The 14868-nt window shown below is 38.8% G+C and overlaps 1 protein-coding gene across 5 annotated transcripts; it reads right to left on the bottom strand.

The window, feature by feature from the left end:
* Window positions 1–194: 194 nt before the first annotated feature.
* Window positions 195–14551, bottom strand: ano5a (anoctamin 5a). Of its 5 annotated transcripts, none has more exons than XM_072434582.1 (22): window positions 14350–14551; window positions 12064–12131; window positions 11055–11192; window positions 10778–10819; window positions 8628–8735; window positions 7975–8043; window positions 7080–7364; window positions 6675–6788; window positions 6446–6561; window positions 6244–6378; window positions 6049–6154; window positions 5907–5967; window positions 5555–5706; window positions 5281–5361; window positions 4009–4237; window positions 3746–3924; window positions 3561–3658; window positions 3354–3484; window positions 2397–2602; window positions 1665–1864; window positions 1375–1480; window positions 195–1292 (listed from the first exon to the last, which is right to left on the bottom strand). In XM_072434582.1, the coding sequence occupies exons 1-22, from the start codon at window positions 14420–14422 to the stop codon at window positions 1068–1070; spliced, it is 2922 nt and encodes a 973-aa protein (XP_072290683.1). In that variant the 5' UTR covers window positions 14423–14551; the 3' UTR covers window positions 195–1067. The 5 variants fall into 5 exon arrangements, with proteins under 5 accessions (XP_072290683.1, XP_072290685.1, XP_072290684.1 ...); XM_072434583.1 differs by lacking the exon at window positions 5281–5361 and adding an exon at window positions 4959–5033 and having other exon boundaries at window positions 198–1292; XM_072434584.1 differs by lacking the exon at window positions 10778–10819.
* Window positions 14552–14868: the final 317 nt, after the last annotated feature.

Raw genomic sequence — 14868 nt, 5'->3', positions numbered from 1 at the left:
TTCCACTGTAATATAAATAAGTTAAATCTATTTTGGTAATATACTATGGTTATACAGTCATTTGCAAATGTGTATATTTTTTATTCTACATACCATATCAGTTGATACATATGTAATGTATTGACAGAAAGACACACAAAATAATCATAATTGCAAAGGAAAAACACAAAAAATATAGTATACATGGAAAAAGACACACGTTTAAAACGCATCTTGAATGGAGAAAATTGCTATTATAATTACATTTAAGGGATATCTATGTAGGCCACACATAATGCATACATGCTAAATCCAGTAAAGGAAAAAGCCAGACGGATTGTGATATTTGACCATTAAATAACATGAGATAATGTTAAATAATCCATTTCAGTTATACCGTACATAGTTCTAGTATTTTGAATTCATAATTTCCTTCATTTATTAAAAAAGTTGTATAAAACAAACATAAAAAACAAACAAAAAATAGCCCTTTCAATCAAAAGTGTTAAACTGCACAAATGCTTCACACAGCGGTATATATCAAGTGCTTTGTGCAAACGTAACCAAACCTTTCTTCGAAACAATTCATGATACTTTCAGAAACAACATTAGGTTTCGTAGAGGCACATTCTTTTCTCTTCTAATTAACTTCTTTTTTTTTTAGCATTATAGCATTCGCCAGATGCTGCTAAAAAACTGGCCAAAACAGGACGAACGATCCTAGTGTTCACATCATATAATTTTCATGGCATTTGTTAAATAACATACATGATCATTCATATTGTTTCATACTTTAAGGCAACAAGTCTGGTAGCATTTAAAATAAATAGTTTTAAAGCATGTGAATGATTGGCTTCAACACAGTGTTTTTTGTCTTACAGTAAATCGTGGTACAGTCCGTAAAATAATAACCGAAAAAAATGAACATCAATTATTTAAGTCATCTTTGGTATCAGCATGCAGAGACATTTTGAGCTGTATGAATGATTTTACAACAAGGCAATACCTGTACTTATCTAGCGAATTGTCATATTATACTTCAGCAGGACCAGAATCCACCCCCCTGTGTCCTTTCAGCTCACTCTGGGCTAGAGACGGTCTGATAGCACTTCGTGATTGGGTAATGTTGGGTATATCATCGGCGTGCATGTGCAGTCGTCGCGGTTTTGGAGCTCCATTTTAAGCCTTTCAACTTCATAGTTGTGCAGATATTCTTGGACTAAATATCTCTCTCGCTTCACTCTGGCCCTCACTTCAGATGGCACGTCTGAAATCAAACGGGCCACCACAAACTTGACGATGAACACAACATGCTGCAGGGAAAAAAGCATGAGCAAATTACTTGAAAAGTATTTGGAGTTAAAGCCAACTATTTCTTTATTGTATTTGCGTTACCTCCATGATAATGATGAATGCCAGCTTAGCAGCCAATATGTGCCAGAACTGCATAGTGTGGGTGTACTCCTTCTCATGGCCAGAGGGATAGCGATAATCACGGTATCTAAATTAAATAAATAAGCACTTATGTAGCTTCTTTTAACAACAATGCTATCATTCTATATATATATATGTTATTACTCAATCAATTTACATGCTAAAACAACCAACAATTTTGGTAACTACGCACAACATATCCGTTCATTATATCTTAAAATGTGTCTGTTTCCTTATGCAACATACAATACCTGCAGGTAGTGATGGAGCTGTTAAACCAAGAGGGATTTTCTCCACTCTCAGGCCGACTTTCTGTAGGAAACTCTGTGATATTAAAAATGGACAGACTGTTGTTGATGTAGCCCTTCATGTTCATCTCGCCGTCGGGCTGGTAGGCGTACATGAAGACCAGCCGAGGGATCATATCAGATGTGAAGGCCACAATAAAGGCCTGGAGACAAACAAACACATTTTTGTCAAAAGAGAATAACTGCGTTTGAATAAAAAAAACTGACAGTCTTTAAATGGTTACAAAAGTAGGGTATAACATTATATTCTACAAATACATTTTATGACAAAACAAATTTTTTGGTGTTTAAATGTGTGTCAATAGCGCAATAGGCCCACAGCATGAGTTCTGATGAAATGAGATTGAAAATTTGTTAAAGATGATTTTTTTTTACACTTTATTAGTCATTATACTTAAAAATATAAGTATTAACATATCTTATCAATAAATAACACACTTGCAATCATAAAGATAAAAGTACTCAAACTCAAATCTAATTTTGGAGTAAATAATCAAAACACTGAGTGACACACTCATAAACCAATCTATTAAGTATATTGGTAATATATTTATTTTTGAGTATATTTAGTCCTCCATCTTTAACATTCAAGTTAGTAAGTTTGTTATTTTTCCTTTAATCCATTATTGACTTTCTTTAATTATTTAGATTTGCAAGTGTAGACAGAGCCCTTACATTGGTGACCACGGAGAGAACAGCCATCCCGTTGAGGATTTCCTCCCAGGCCCCGATGCAGTGGGCTTTGGCTGCCACAGGACGTCTGAACTGAGTGGTGAGTTTCCAGGCATCCACTCGAACCTCAAGGATGTTATTGAAGAGAGCCAACAGAGGAGCCAGAGGGAAGGAGGCCACGAACAGTGTGATGAAGCCAAACTGGATCACTGCATCCCAGAGCAGAGATACAAATGTGATCAAAACAGCACCATCTACAGACTGGTAGATAACACTTTTTCTTTCTTTTTTAGCCTTATTGGTTTAGGTTGGAATGCAGGTACATTTTTAAATTCCTCAAGCTATTTAGTTTATGTGTTATGAAAAACATGAAAAGAATATACACAAATAAAAGATTGAGTGTGTCTCAGTTACTGGTTCAAAGCCATTTTAGCCATTACTAGTACTAATCCACCCTTTACTCACAGAGGTCAATAAAAATGATACCAAAGTCATCAAAACCCCAGTACTTCAGTTTTAGTAAAAAAAAAACCAAAAAAAAAACATTCTATTCTTTTTATTTTTTTATTGTCTAAAACTTCAGGCTTGCATTTCCACAAACCAGACTCCTTCCTGTGCTTAGCCTCCTCCTGCTTGTTTCCATAGAAATGTGGTTCCTTTTGCTAGAATATTCTATAGTGTGGTGGTAAAACGTATTTCATCTCAATGGAAAATGTTCTGAAGTATGGTTTTAACATTATTGCTATGGAATCATGCAGGTGACAGGCAAAGTGTTCCTTTAAAGTAATACATTCAATCACTTGATATGACATCTTTTTGACACATCTGTCTATCCTATAAATAATTAATTTCCTTACCACTTGTTCCTGTTAAGGACTGGAGCCTATCCCAGTGACTTTGGGCCTCATAAAAAGTATATATTTACATAATATACAATACATGTTACATATGAATCTTTACCCATTTCCAGGTATTCATCAAACAGCCCCAGTTGTCCAAAGGGTTGGAGGTCGTGGTCTTGCTCCCAGCGACTGTACAGACTCTCTGGATGACATCTGGCTTTCCTGCTGCCCCACCAGTTCATTAACCACCTTTAAAAAAATAAATATATCAATTAGGAAAAGTGCTTATCTTTACAAACTGTTCGAGTAAATGCAAGTTACTTACGGCACCAACGCCTCCTGGATGTTGCCCCACACCTGTTTGCCAGTCATAACTACCACGAGCTGCGTTGTGAGCTCAATCAAACAGCCACCGGGATCACACTGAAAGATCGATAGATTCAGGTTCAATATTGTGCCCTCAAAACAAACTATACAAATACTAAAAATACAAAAATAAAACCATCGTACCTCCTCATTTCTTAGGTTGCTCCATGACCCAAAAAAGTAAGCATAGTTTCCGGGGTATCCGACAAACTTGCCTTTGAAGAACGCCACATAGAAACAGGAGGAGTAGTAGTTGACGAACTGGAAGAGGAACATCTTCACCGTCAACTTGTTCTCATACTCCAGGTGTGTTTTGGGGATTTCTGCCATGGTAAATTACAAATATTTTAGGCACAAACAAAACTGACACAAAAGGTTTGGAATTGGCCTAATATTCTGACCCTTACCCAAGTCAGTGATCCAAATAGCCACTCTCTCATACATAAGATTGAGGATCATGATGATGACAAAGTTGATACATGACGCAGTGACGGAGGTGGCCAACTGTGGGGTGATGTAGGGGCCCACTACGTGCAGTTGGTTGGTGGCACTGTCTTTCATGATGCTGGCAAAGGCTGCATAGACAGCCAGGCGATATGCAATCACCCCCACAATGCAGGCAATGATCAAAGTAATCTTCAGGACAAAGACAACAGTGACTATGTGGAAGACAATGGCCCCACAAATTACACAGTGAACACAAAACATAACTACACTGCTGCCCATAAAAAGTAATAAGTCAAAGTTATAGTAAATGGTCACATTTATATAGCGCTTTTCTACCGTCAAGGTACTCAAAGCGCTTTACATCAAGGAACCAGTCACCCATTCACACACACATTCACACCCCAGATGTACGCAGACACTGGGGGGCAAGTTGGGTTAAGTGTCTTGCCCAAGGACACAACGGCAGTATTCACATGAGGCAGCTGCGATCGCACCGCCAACCTGCGGGCCAGTGGATCTGACCGCTCTGACTGAGCGGGGAGTCGAACCGCCGACTTTTGGATCAGAAGACGAGCACTCTACCACTGAGCTACTGCCGCCCAATAGTATTCTTCTGGGGCACTGATTCATAGCAAGTCCCAGTTATTCCAAACACATGTCATTTAGATGTGCAGATAGTTTAAATATATTGTATTTAGTTTCATGGACAACAGTGTATAATGCTGATCCCACATGCTTAAGAGATTCAATGCAGCCAATAACCCAAAACATAATGGAACACAACAAATGAAACAAAACTGTGGTTATCAACTGGTCAGATTTAACTTACTTTTTCAATATCTCTTTGAAAGACTTTAATCATACTTGAAAACCACATTTTTTCCCACAATATAAAAAATATGACGCTCACCCAGAACAGGACAGTGGCTCCAGACAGACACGTGCGTGCACACTTGCTTGTTAAGGGTAAGTAAGGCTCCACTTCCTACATAAGCAAAGCATGGACACAAATCAATGAGCCAGTGTCCTAAAAAGACAGCACCTTTGGCCAAGGTTAGATAAAATAAACTGTCCCAATTAGTGCGTTTTTTTATGATAACAAAAGTCTAAGACTATTAAATGTCTGTAAAGTTTTTTTTTATAGAAACAAACCTGACCCTCTGTCTTTCCAGTCACATCTGTTAAGCACATGGCCACAAAACATGACCCGGTCTAGACTGGCCTTACCTTACCCAAAATACAACAGCCAGCCAGCAAATTAACAGTTTCGCCATAAAACTCGGAGCAGTCTTGTTAAAAATCAACTCCATTTCCTGAAGATTAGAGGAAAATTAAAGCCCTTACTTTTTACAAGCCCTAGTCTCCTCCAAACTCATTTTAATTAAGATAATCATCAGAGACAAATGAATGACTGCAATGACTGTAATATATCAATCTTAGAAATGTTACAAATATAAAACTAAAATATAATAATGAGTCATCGATCAGTGAAACGGCCACAAACACCTGAGTGATGACGTTGAGTTTGCGCTCACTGCACTTGGTCTCATACTCGGGCCGAAGCTGCAGCCGCTGCTGCTCCTCCTCAAAGTCCACCAGGTCCCAGTCGTACTCAAGACGGGCCTGGCGCCGCTTCCAGAACTCAAGGAACAGGGTCACTGCAGAGAAAGTCACATATCTAGAGTCTCAGGAATTCAGATTGAAGTTTAGCCATGCAACTGATTTAAAGGCATATAAATAACTGATGAATCATTATTGCTGTAATCATGATAAAATAGTAAATAATGGGAATGATTAATCTTAGCAGCCACTAGGTGGTGCTCTTAATTAAACTACACAGACCAGCATTGTAACTTACCCCATATCCCCATGAAAATGGCAAAAAACACTGTTCCCACATTGTCAAATAGGTGTGATTGCTGAAAAGAAAAAAACATGATGCTGATTAAAAAAAACACACACAAAATGCAAAAAAAAATGACTGTGTACAGTGTACTAACCCAAGAGGAGTTACATATTTTACTGAGTTTCCAGTAGCCACATTTCTTATCACAAAGTGGGCACATGACTATATTGCCTCCAATGTTCTCGTTACAAATCTCCTTACTGAAAGAGGGGGAGATTTACTGGCCATAGTAAAAGACTCCTCAAATGAAAAACATTACAGACATGTGGAATGCTCATGCTAAACTTACCTCCATTCATTCTCCTCATACGTCATCAACCCATAGACGAAACAAAGTGTTCCCACAATTGCAGCAAACAACAGCATCTCAGTGTAGAAGCCCAGCCACGCAAAATAAAGACCTATTTTCTCTCCATAATATTTCCTATTGACATTCAAATAAATGGTTGCAGTTATGCATGTTTTGTACACAAATACTACTACATGCTTACCGTATTAGATTAATGGGCTGCTCCTTAAAGAAACATAAAAATCTGGCCCAGTGTTTGTAGAGTTTGTATCTTTCATTGTCACAGTTGGAAGAGCTTGAGCTTTTCCAGTATCTGCACTGCATACAGGGAGAGTGAGAATAATCTTTTTTATCTCACCCTACTAGAACATAATGCTGCAAAAAGACATTTTCCTCCCATGCTGAAGCATAAATACTTCAAAGAGACTTACATCATGTAGTGGAAAGGCAGCAGTGTAGGTGCCGTTGTTCAGTAACCTTTTTATTCCTATTTTATCCCTATCACAGTCATGGAAGTAGGAACAGCGAGACAGGATGTAATAAACCTGCAGTGGAAATACAGAAAGTGCAATATTGTGAGATGAAATAAACATATCTAATTACTAAAGGTGCATCCCTTTCCATGTATTGCCACTAACCAGTTTTGTTATTGACATAGTAATATAAGCCATACTATGACCCCCAGCTTATTTGTTTCATTATCATCTGTGTTTGCAGTGCCTCACCAACCCTGCTAATTATTGCAAATACCACTGTGTACTTATTTGGGAATCACTGTTAAGAATAATTTGATTATCACAGATCAGATACAAAAACAAGACTAAACTCTTTCTTACTATCCTGTTGCGGGTTGACGGGGTAAAGAAATGATCCTTGTCATCAATAAGAAAGAAGTCCGATTTGTTTTTGTCGAAGGGGGCAGTGAAGTAGTCAGGCTCGGGGTTCATGATGTCTTCTGGGAGGCGGATGGGCGTGGCCAGCCAGCCCATGGACATCTCTCTGTTCTCAGGGATGTCATTAGCCATGAATGGGACCTTGATTTTCAGCACATCTGCATAGGTGGCTAAAGCCTCCCACGGAGCATGAATTTTCACAAAATATGTCTTTCCATCTTCTGACTCCTGATGAGGAAAAAATATACAATACTATTATTGTAACAAAATCAAAAACACAAAAGATGTTTGGGGCCCAATTTACATGAAGGGAGAAGAATTTGAACATAGGATAGATAGGCTTGTATACTACATACGGTTACACATTTAACATTAAAATATTGTGTGTCAAAAAGAAAGGTTATTATTAAGTTGATTTGAAGAAGAGAGAAGAATTTGAAATAATGTCTCTAAAAATAACAGTTGGTTGAATGAACAAAATGCATGATTGGATTAGTGTTGTCATGATACAAAAATGTTACCTTGATTTTGATATTAAAGGAATTGGCTCAATATCGATGCTGATATCACAATGATAAACAAACAAAATGCTCAGACAATTTCAACAAAAAAATAATAGTACTTTATTTTTGTTTCCATGTGATCTTATTCTAGCTCTGATAAAGCTCAGGATCATTCTAAAACTGTTTTGGGGATTTTAGTTTTTTAATCAATACCTTCTCAAATGAGTAAGTAGTTTTGATACTAGTTTCAGTATTGAGTAGCTGAATTGTGATACATTTGACACCTCTAGTTAGGATCAGCTCACACTGAATTTGAACTGGTACTGTGATCTTACAGATTTGTCTTCCGTCTCCAGTTCCAAGCCAACATTTCTGAGATTGGCCTCAAAAACATTCCTTCTCTCCTGAAAAGACAAATATTAAAAGATAGATTCAATAAAACACATCATATATACTATATGTCAATTTAAAGGAAACATGAGGTACACTGAGGGAAATTATTCACCAGCACATTTGGAGAGATGTGATAAAAAGTCTGGAAAACTCTGAAACTAGCAGCTCTTGCACAAAAAGTGGAAAACCTGACTGATCGGGGCAGAGGTCGTTGTTGACTCAATGACAAGCTTTGACTCTGCTTCCTCCAGAGTCCTCAAAGCACCAACATGTGAGAACTAACAGCTAACTATCAAACACAGCTACCACTTCTAAACATTGAGTCTATGCACATTTAACAAACAGGCGTCCAGCAACAACATGGAAATGAGAGCATTTGAATATGACTCCATTTGAGGCCATGACCAGATTAAACAAACGGGCAGGAGTTTATCTGTGTTTTGGTATTCGGGCTTGGCTGCTGACACACACTTGAGGAAATCCTTTAGTGACAAGTTTTTTGCTTTGTTTTTTATTCACTGATATTTTAAGTGACATATATGGTGATAAAGTGAAAATATTTAAATCTAGGCTTGTACATTATGTTTGTTCTTACCTGCTTTCTACCATCATCTTTATCTTCCACATAGGACAAGACAAAATCAATCATTCGCACTCCATCTCGAAAGAATATGGAATCTTTGCTCTGGTGTTGTTTGTCGATCTATAAAAAGGACACACATTATTTAAAAGGTAAACATGTAAATCATCACACAAGTCAGGATGCACTACTCTACTGCCAGTGACAAACAAAACAGCAAACTTCTTGCAGCAAACCTTATCAGTTATAATATAGGCTCTATATGAAAGGGGGTTTAGTATTACATTCACAAACAATGTGTTTGCAGAATCAAAACAAAAAGTAATTATTTACTTAGATAGTCAGTAAGATAACATAAGACATGTACTATATTCAGCACCCATTCTTTTTTATTTAGCCCCATGTATATTTACTTATAGGTAATCCATGTCAGGAGCAACCAAAAACAAAAAGTATCATCTGCTAATATGCTAATGCTAGCCTTGAAGCTACTGCACAGGAATCCCTCAAGGGAGAGCAAACCAATGCTGCCCTGCACTGTGGCATGCATCAGCTGTTCAGAACACTAAAAATACTCCTTTCCCGTCATTAAAGTCACAGTACTCCAATGTATTTGCTGCCCACAGAAGCCTGCACCATCGTTTCAACTGAAAGAAACTACAAATCCCACACCAACAAGCACAATTTTGCAGTCCTGGTAAAATTAGCTAATCCAACAGCTCAGGAAACATGAGAACTTTACCTCCATTGCCAATCCCTTTTTAAAGTAATGATGCACCAGCAGAACGACCGGATGCAGAGCTAAGTGCCTCTCTCACAAGCCCCGCCTCTGTTTCTCTGTGCTAAGATTTGTCCACTGAGGATGCACCGTCCAGTCCTGTCCAGTCCTGTCCAGTCCAGTCCTGTCCAGTCCTGTCCAGTCCTGTGAATTTCTCTCAAGAGTAAACATCACAGTAAACCTATCCATACAAATGACATCTACAAACAGAGCAGCTTCAGCCAGTTGACTCACTAATGCAATTGTATCAGAAAGAAAAATGTGGATCCTGATTCAATTAAAACCTCATTTCAAAGGCAGGAGAGTCATGTGATGTACAAAAAAATAGGGGTGCACGGTGGCAAAGGCGGTTAGCGCTCTTGCCTCCCAAGAAGGAGATCATGGGTTCGATTCCCGGACCAGACCAACATCACATGATCTCTCTGGGTGGAGTCTGCATGTTCTCCCCACTGTCCAGGATGTACCCCGCCTAAGGCCCGAAGTCACCGCTTGTTCCCTTTCCCGAAAGGGAACAAGCGGTAGAATGGATGGATGGATGGAAATACTTAAGAATGACTGCAATGACGGCATGACATAACCACGTCAGCTAGTTTAAGTTTAAAGGTATTTGGATTGGACAACAAACATAAACACAAAACCAAAATGCAAAACATGCTTACGTCATCTATCAGCTCCCAAATAAATAAAGGCAAAGTGTGTTTATCCTCTTACTTCCTCGTTTATGTGATGGGAGTAGGATGGGTGTACTTGAGCTTCAAATGAAAGTCTCTCATTTACTATAATTACAGATCCGTCATATGGATTCAGTGCATGTGCGGTGACCAGCCCCAATGCAGCTCTGGGAAACAGGCACTATACATTTACTGACCCATAACTACTGGGTGTTTCAACATCTTCTTTTAACAAGGAGGGTGTAGAATCGTAGAATAACCCCCCTTCCATTATATTTTTATTTCTTACACAATTTTATTTTCAATTGAATACAACAAAGCAACAATTGAATATTATTACTGACCACGCTTGTTGAAATACAAAACTATAAAACCTAAAGACATTTTTGTGTGGACTACTAAAACCAACGACTAATTACTGGAGAAATTACTGAGAAGATGTTAAAGGCATCATTAATTAATTTCAAAGTCCTTACGCATGTGTTAAGCTTCTAATTGTGTTTTGCGAATCCAGAAAAACACTTTCCATGTGCTCAAGCAGAGACTAATCACAGGTGTGAACACGGCAGGCAGGAGGGCCTTTTGCATTTAAGGATGCGTCACATACATTTTCTCTGGTTGTTTGATCATTTTAGTGTGAGAAAACTGACCAAAAAGCAGACGGTCCACATACACTACAGGATGCATCAAAACAAGGCTATTTTACCATGCCATACCCGGGAACGAAACATCAGGAACAGGGCACGTTTTCTCGAGAGCTGTGGAGGAACCGAGTGGACAATGAGGGGAAAGTCTTACTTTATTTGACAGCAACAACAAGGCAAGAACTATAATAAAATGCACACATATCAGTTAAAGAGTAAATTATCATGCCCAAATTAGTTTTCTTTTCTACTCCTGTACGCAACCACTAACCACTCGTCTGCTTAGCAAAGTCAAACACACACACAGGGACACAATGGAACACTCCAGCGTCGTGCACCGGCCCCTTACCCCAGTCAAAGTACTGATACGGTCTAAGGCCGGGCCCTTGCGCTGTGGGCTGTTGCTGTGGTCAGAGGAGGCCAATGACGCCAGGCTGCCACTCAGAGACTCACACGTGTCAACAAATACTTCAGGAGGTAAAGAAGACTTGATGTGGGGAAGCAAGAGGAGCTTTACGTTACTGCAAGACTTTTTTTTAAAGTTCACACTTAAGGGTAAACATAAGCATAAGAAGAAATGAGAAAATAAAGGATCCTCTATAACTTTGCGACCATAAACAGGTGAAGTGAACATCCCATTGTTATTTAGTGGGGTGTACTGCATAGGCCCTTCATTTTCAACTTGCCAGGGAACGTTTAGTGCCTTGAGGTATTACCACCAGGTGTGCCTTGAAAAACTTCAAATTTAACATGGGTTTTATTGAATAGTTACCGTCACATCTGCACCAAAAATGAAATCAAAACAATCCCCATTAGCAACGTTAACAGAAAACAGTGGCACAAACAATAAACACAACTTTATCTTTATTAAAAGATGTGACTTGGTTTTGATTGGTGCTCTGCCATGGAATCTTTTCAAGCAAAAAAGTGTAAAAACTCTGGTATAGAAGGCAACCAGAAAACCTTTAAAACTCAGTGCCGGCTGTTTAAGGGAGAAAAAAGCGTCTGAGTCAGTTTGTAAAACGATAGGCAGAGATGGGTTGAAAATAATTTGAATTATGTGTGACAGACTCCTGGCATTATTAAATGGTTGGTCATGATAGTCCTCATCAGTTTATTTTGGGTAATAAGTAACATAAGTTTATGACTTCTGTGAAAAGGAAGCACCTACTTTAGGCAAATTCAGCTCATCCAATAAATACAAACAATTAGGTCATTCACGGTAACTATGATGAAAGATGATTATATGAGAAATGGCTCATACCTGCAAACTAAAATGTAAAATTGTAAAGAAAGACACATAAAATCATATGAATAATGAATATTTGAATAATAATGATGTGATTTGGGACAGTTACCTCTGCTTGGTCATGCTGAAATGAGCCGTTGTCTGCACTTGTATGCTGTGGGTAGCCATTCCCATCATCTGCAGAACATCAATGAGAATAACATGAGAGTGAAGTTGATTGCATCCAAAACAACAAGAGGACGTTGCTTGGAAAATAGTCGGCTACAGGAAGGGGAGTTTCTGATGGTGCAGTGATAGACTGTCAACTCTACGCTCTACATATCGCCGCTGGACTAAAACATGACTTAACAATAACATACAGTTCGGTTCATTTTATTTTGCTGTGATTCAACAGTTCAACAGAGGAATTGTGAATGCAAAGCCACGTTATCTTGAAGACTTGAATCATTGGCTTTCAAATAAAGGGATTCTAAGAAAATGATTTCCATAAACAAATGGCAGGGTGTAACAAGGACAAGATGAGCGCTCTAAACCAAAGTAAACGCTTTCATTTTTTGACTGTGCAATCACTTAAATATAGACAAGTTACAGGCTAAGTTTAAAACAGAAGATAATTGATGGTGCCTGTAATGTTAAATTTAGTCTGAGCCCAACATGAGAGTACTTACACTGACCTCTGAGCCACAGCTGCCCTGTAATAGACTGAGAACCAGTAGGTCAGAATAGTATACAGAAACACACCCATGTCTGGATTCACAAATCACAAACCAGCCCCAGTTTGTGATTGTGTGGAAAGAAATGGAATTGCAATTTTTTTGTATTGCATATATTATATTGCATATAGATTTATATTGCATATAGATTTATAAAATGTGGTAAAAAATATTTTTTCCTGTTGAAATTATTAACGGCATCAGTTTAATTTTACATTGGGGGTCGTAAGCCAGTTGCATAGTCATTAAATCAATATTGAAATGAATGTTTTTAGTATAAATGCATGTAACTTTGTTTTAGTTTACCGGTAGTTCAAATCCACACGTAATCTCATGGAGCTGAGCATATTTCTGCGCAGTTGGCCACAGTATGGAGGCACTAGCATTAGCTACTGTGTTTCCCCACCTCAAGTATCCTCCACAGTAACAGCTTTGTTCGACTGAGAGCAGCTGATCAGAGAAATGCCACAAGGCCATTTTCAACTTGATTGTGATACTTTAGCCAAGCATTTTTTAAAAGATTAAGCTGTTGCCAAACAAGCTTCAAAAATGTGCTGGATTGGCTTATGTAGAAGTTTCACTTCCATGAACTTTCAAACAGGAAGTTTAAAAAAGTCTAGAGTCAGTAGCTTGATCAAACATGAGCGTTACAGCTGGTGTGAAAACTGAAAGCTTCAAAATGGGTTAGGGTGTTTTTTTGACGTTTTGGACGGCAACAGAAGGTGCACAAGTTTAGAGATATGTAATTGTAATTTTCTTGCAATCATTTTAATAGACACACCTGACAAGTTTGACTCCCTTTGACTCAGAACTTAATTTTTAGTAGCTTGGATCCATGTTTACCTTGATCTACAGTAGATTCATTAAAAATTAAACTAAGATGGAAAAGATGCACAGAACTCATCCTTGCAATCAATAAACAGACAGCTCCAAGGCAACGCCAACTGCAGTTTTAGTCCTCCTCTTCATCATTTTACAGTTGATTCTCTATAATATGATTCTCTCAAAAGGCAATGGGCCAGTCAATAATTTATGTGAGTGAGCAAAGATATTGCAATGTGATTCAGCCTCTTTTCAAGTCCATAAAAGGCTAAAAGTACCAGTAGAAAGTCTAGCGATTTGTTCCGAGGTGTGATGTTGGTAAAACTGTGGATTTGGGGTTTGTGCTGGCGGTGAACTTAGTGGCTGTCTGACTATGACCAAGTGTTTCCAGTCCACAGGCCAGCTACTGTTGGACTAGGCCGTCACTGCTACAAAATAAACATATTCAGACATAGAGGGGGAAATTGTAACATGGAAAGACTTTGTAGGACAGAGTAGCCAACCAGCTTTTACATTTATTTCGTTACTTATAGAAAATATGCCTGTTGTTGGAGCAATCTTTTCAGCAATCTGTCCAGGCAGAGTAGACACCAAGGCTATTTATAGATGCAGCAAAGGTTTACACTGTTTACATTGGTCCAGAGTTTTTGAGGGAGTATGTAAGGACATGGCACTACACTTGAGTAACATGATGCTACCTAAAACATGATTCAGCTTAATTAAGTTAAGGTCAGGAATTAAACAACAGACTTCACGTTGTCACAGTATGATCTATTGATTTACATTTCATTTATCCAAGCTTTCATCTGCAACCAAAGTTATCCAAGTGAAAAAGAGTGACATATAAAGAGTTTGCTCACCATTAAAGGAGTCAGTTGGGCTCATCTCAATTATCAGACCGTCCCCTCCTCGTTTCCCGGAGACACGATGCATGCTGCACGCGGTGTCTGGTGGTCTTCATATAAACCCCGGGTCCGCTTTCCTCCTGACAGCAGCAGATCCCGTGTGAAGTCGCCCAGGCCTCGGTAAACTCCCCGGTTGGTCAGACAGACACAGCTCCCGGTGTGCCAGCGCTCTCCTCTGCGCGCTCGGTGGCGCATGGGTCTTGGGCCAGAGCCGTTCAGAGGGCGTGGCTCTGCGCCACGAGCCACTCTGAGCCAATCCGAGCCCAGAGCGACAGGAGCGAGGCCTGAAGTGTGCGCCCTAAATATGCAGACAACATCACCACCATGTTCTGTAGGCTATAATTGTGCACAACTGGGAACAAGGCTAACAAGCAATGGAACTGTCCACAGCTTTATTTTATTTAGCCTTTTATGCTTTCACTAATATCACAGCAAGCATGGGTTAAATTAATTATTATGATCAAGAATAAGATT

The sequence above is a fragment of the Eucyclogobius newberryi genome, unplaced genomic scaffold, assembly GCF_026437365.1.
Source record: "Eucyclogobius newberryi isolate DKJ021-1_F unplaced genomic scaffold, fEucNew1.0.hap1 SCAF_7, whole genome shotgun sequence".
In the NCBI taxonomy this organism is placed as follows: Eukaryota; Metazoa; Chordata; class Actinopteri; order Gobiiformes; family Gobiidae; genus Eucyclogobius; species Eucyclogobius newberryi.
Note: the sequence above shows the minus strand (reverse complement) of the source record. Positions and strands in the feature narration are given on the sequence as shown.

Bases quoted from the DNA above. Each gene is read 5' to 3' on its own strand.
- ano5a (XM_072434582.1), bottom strand. From the start codon at position 14,422: ATGCATCGTGTCTCCGGGAAACGAGGAGGGGACGGTCTGATAATTGAG. The intron at 7,365-7,974 runs GTAAGATCACAG...TTTCCTCATCAG, and splicing joins TGGAGACGGAAGACAAATCT to GAGTCAGAAGATGGAAAGAC. The intron at 2,603-3,353 runs GTAAAGATTCAT...TCTGGGATGCAG, and splicing joins TGATGAATACCTGGAAATGG to TGATCCAGTTTGGCTTCATC.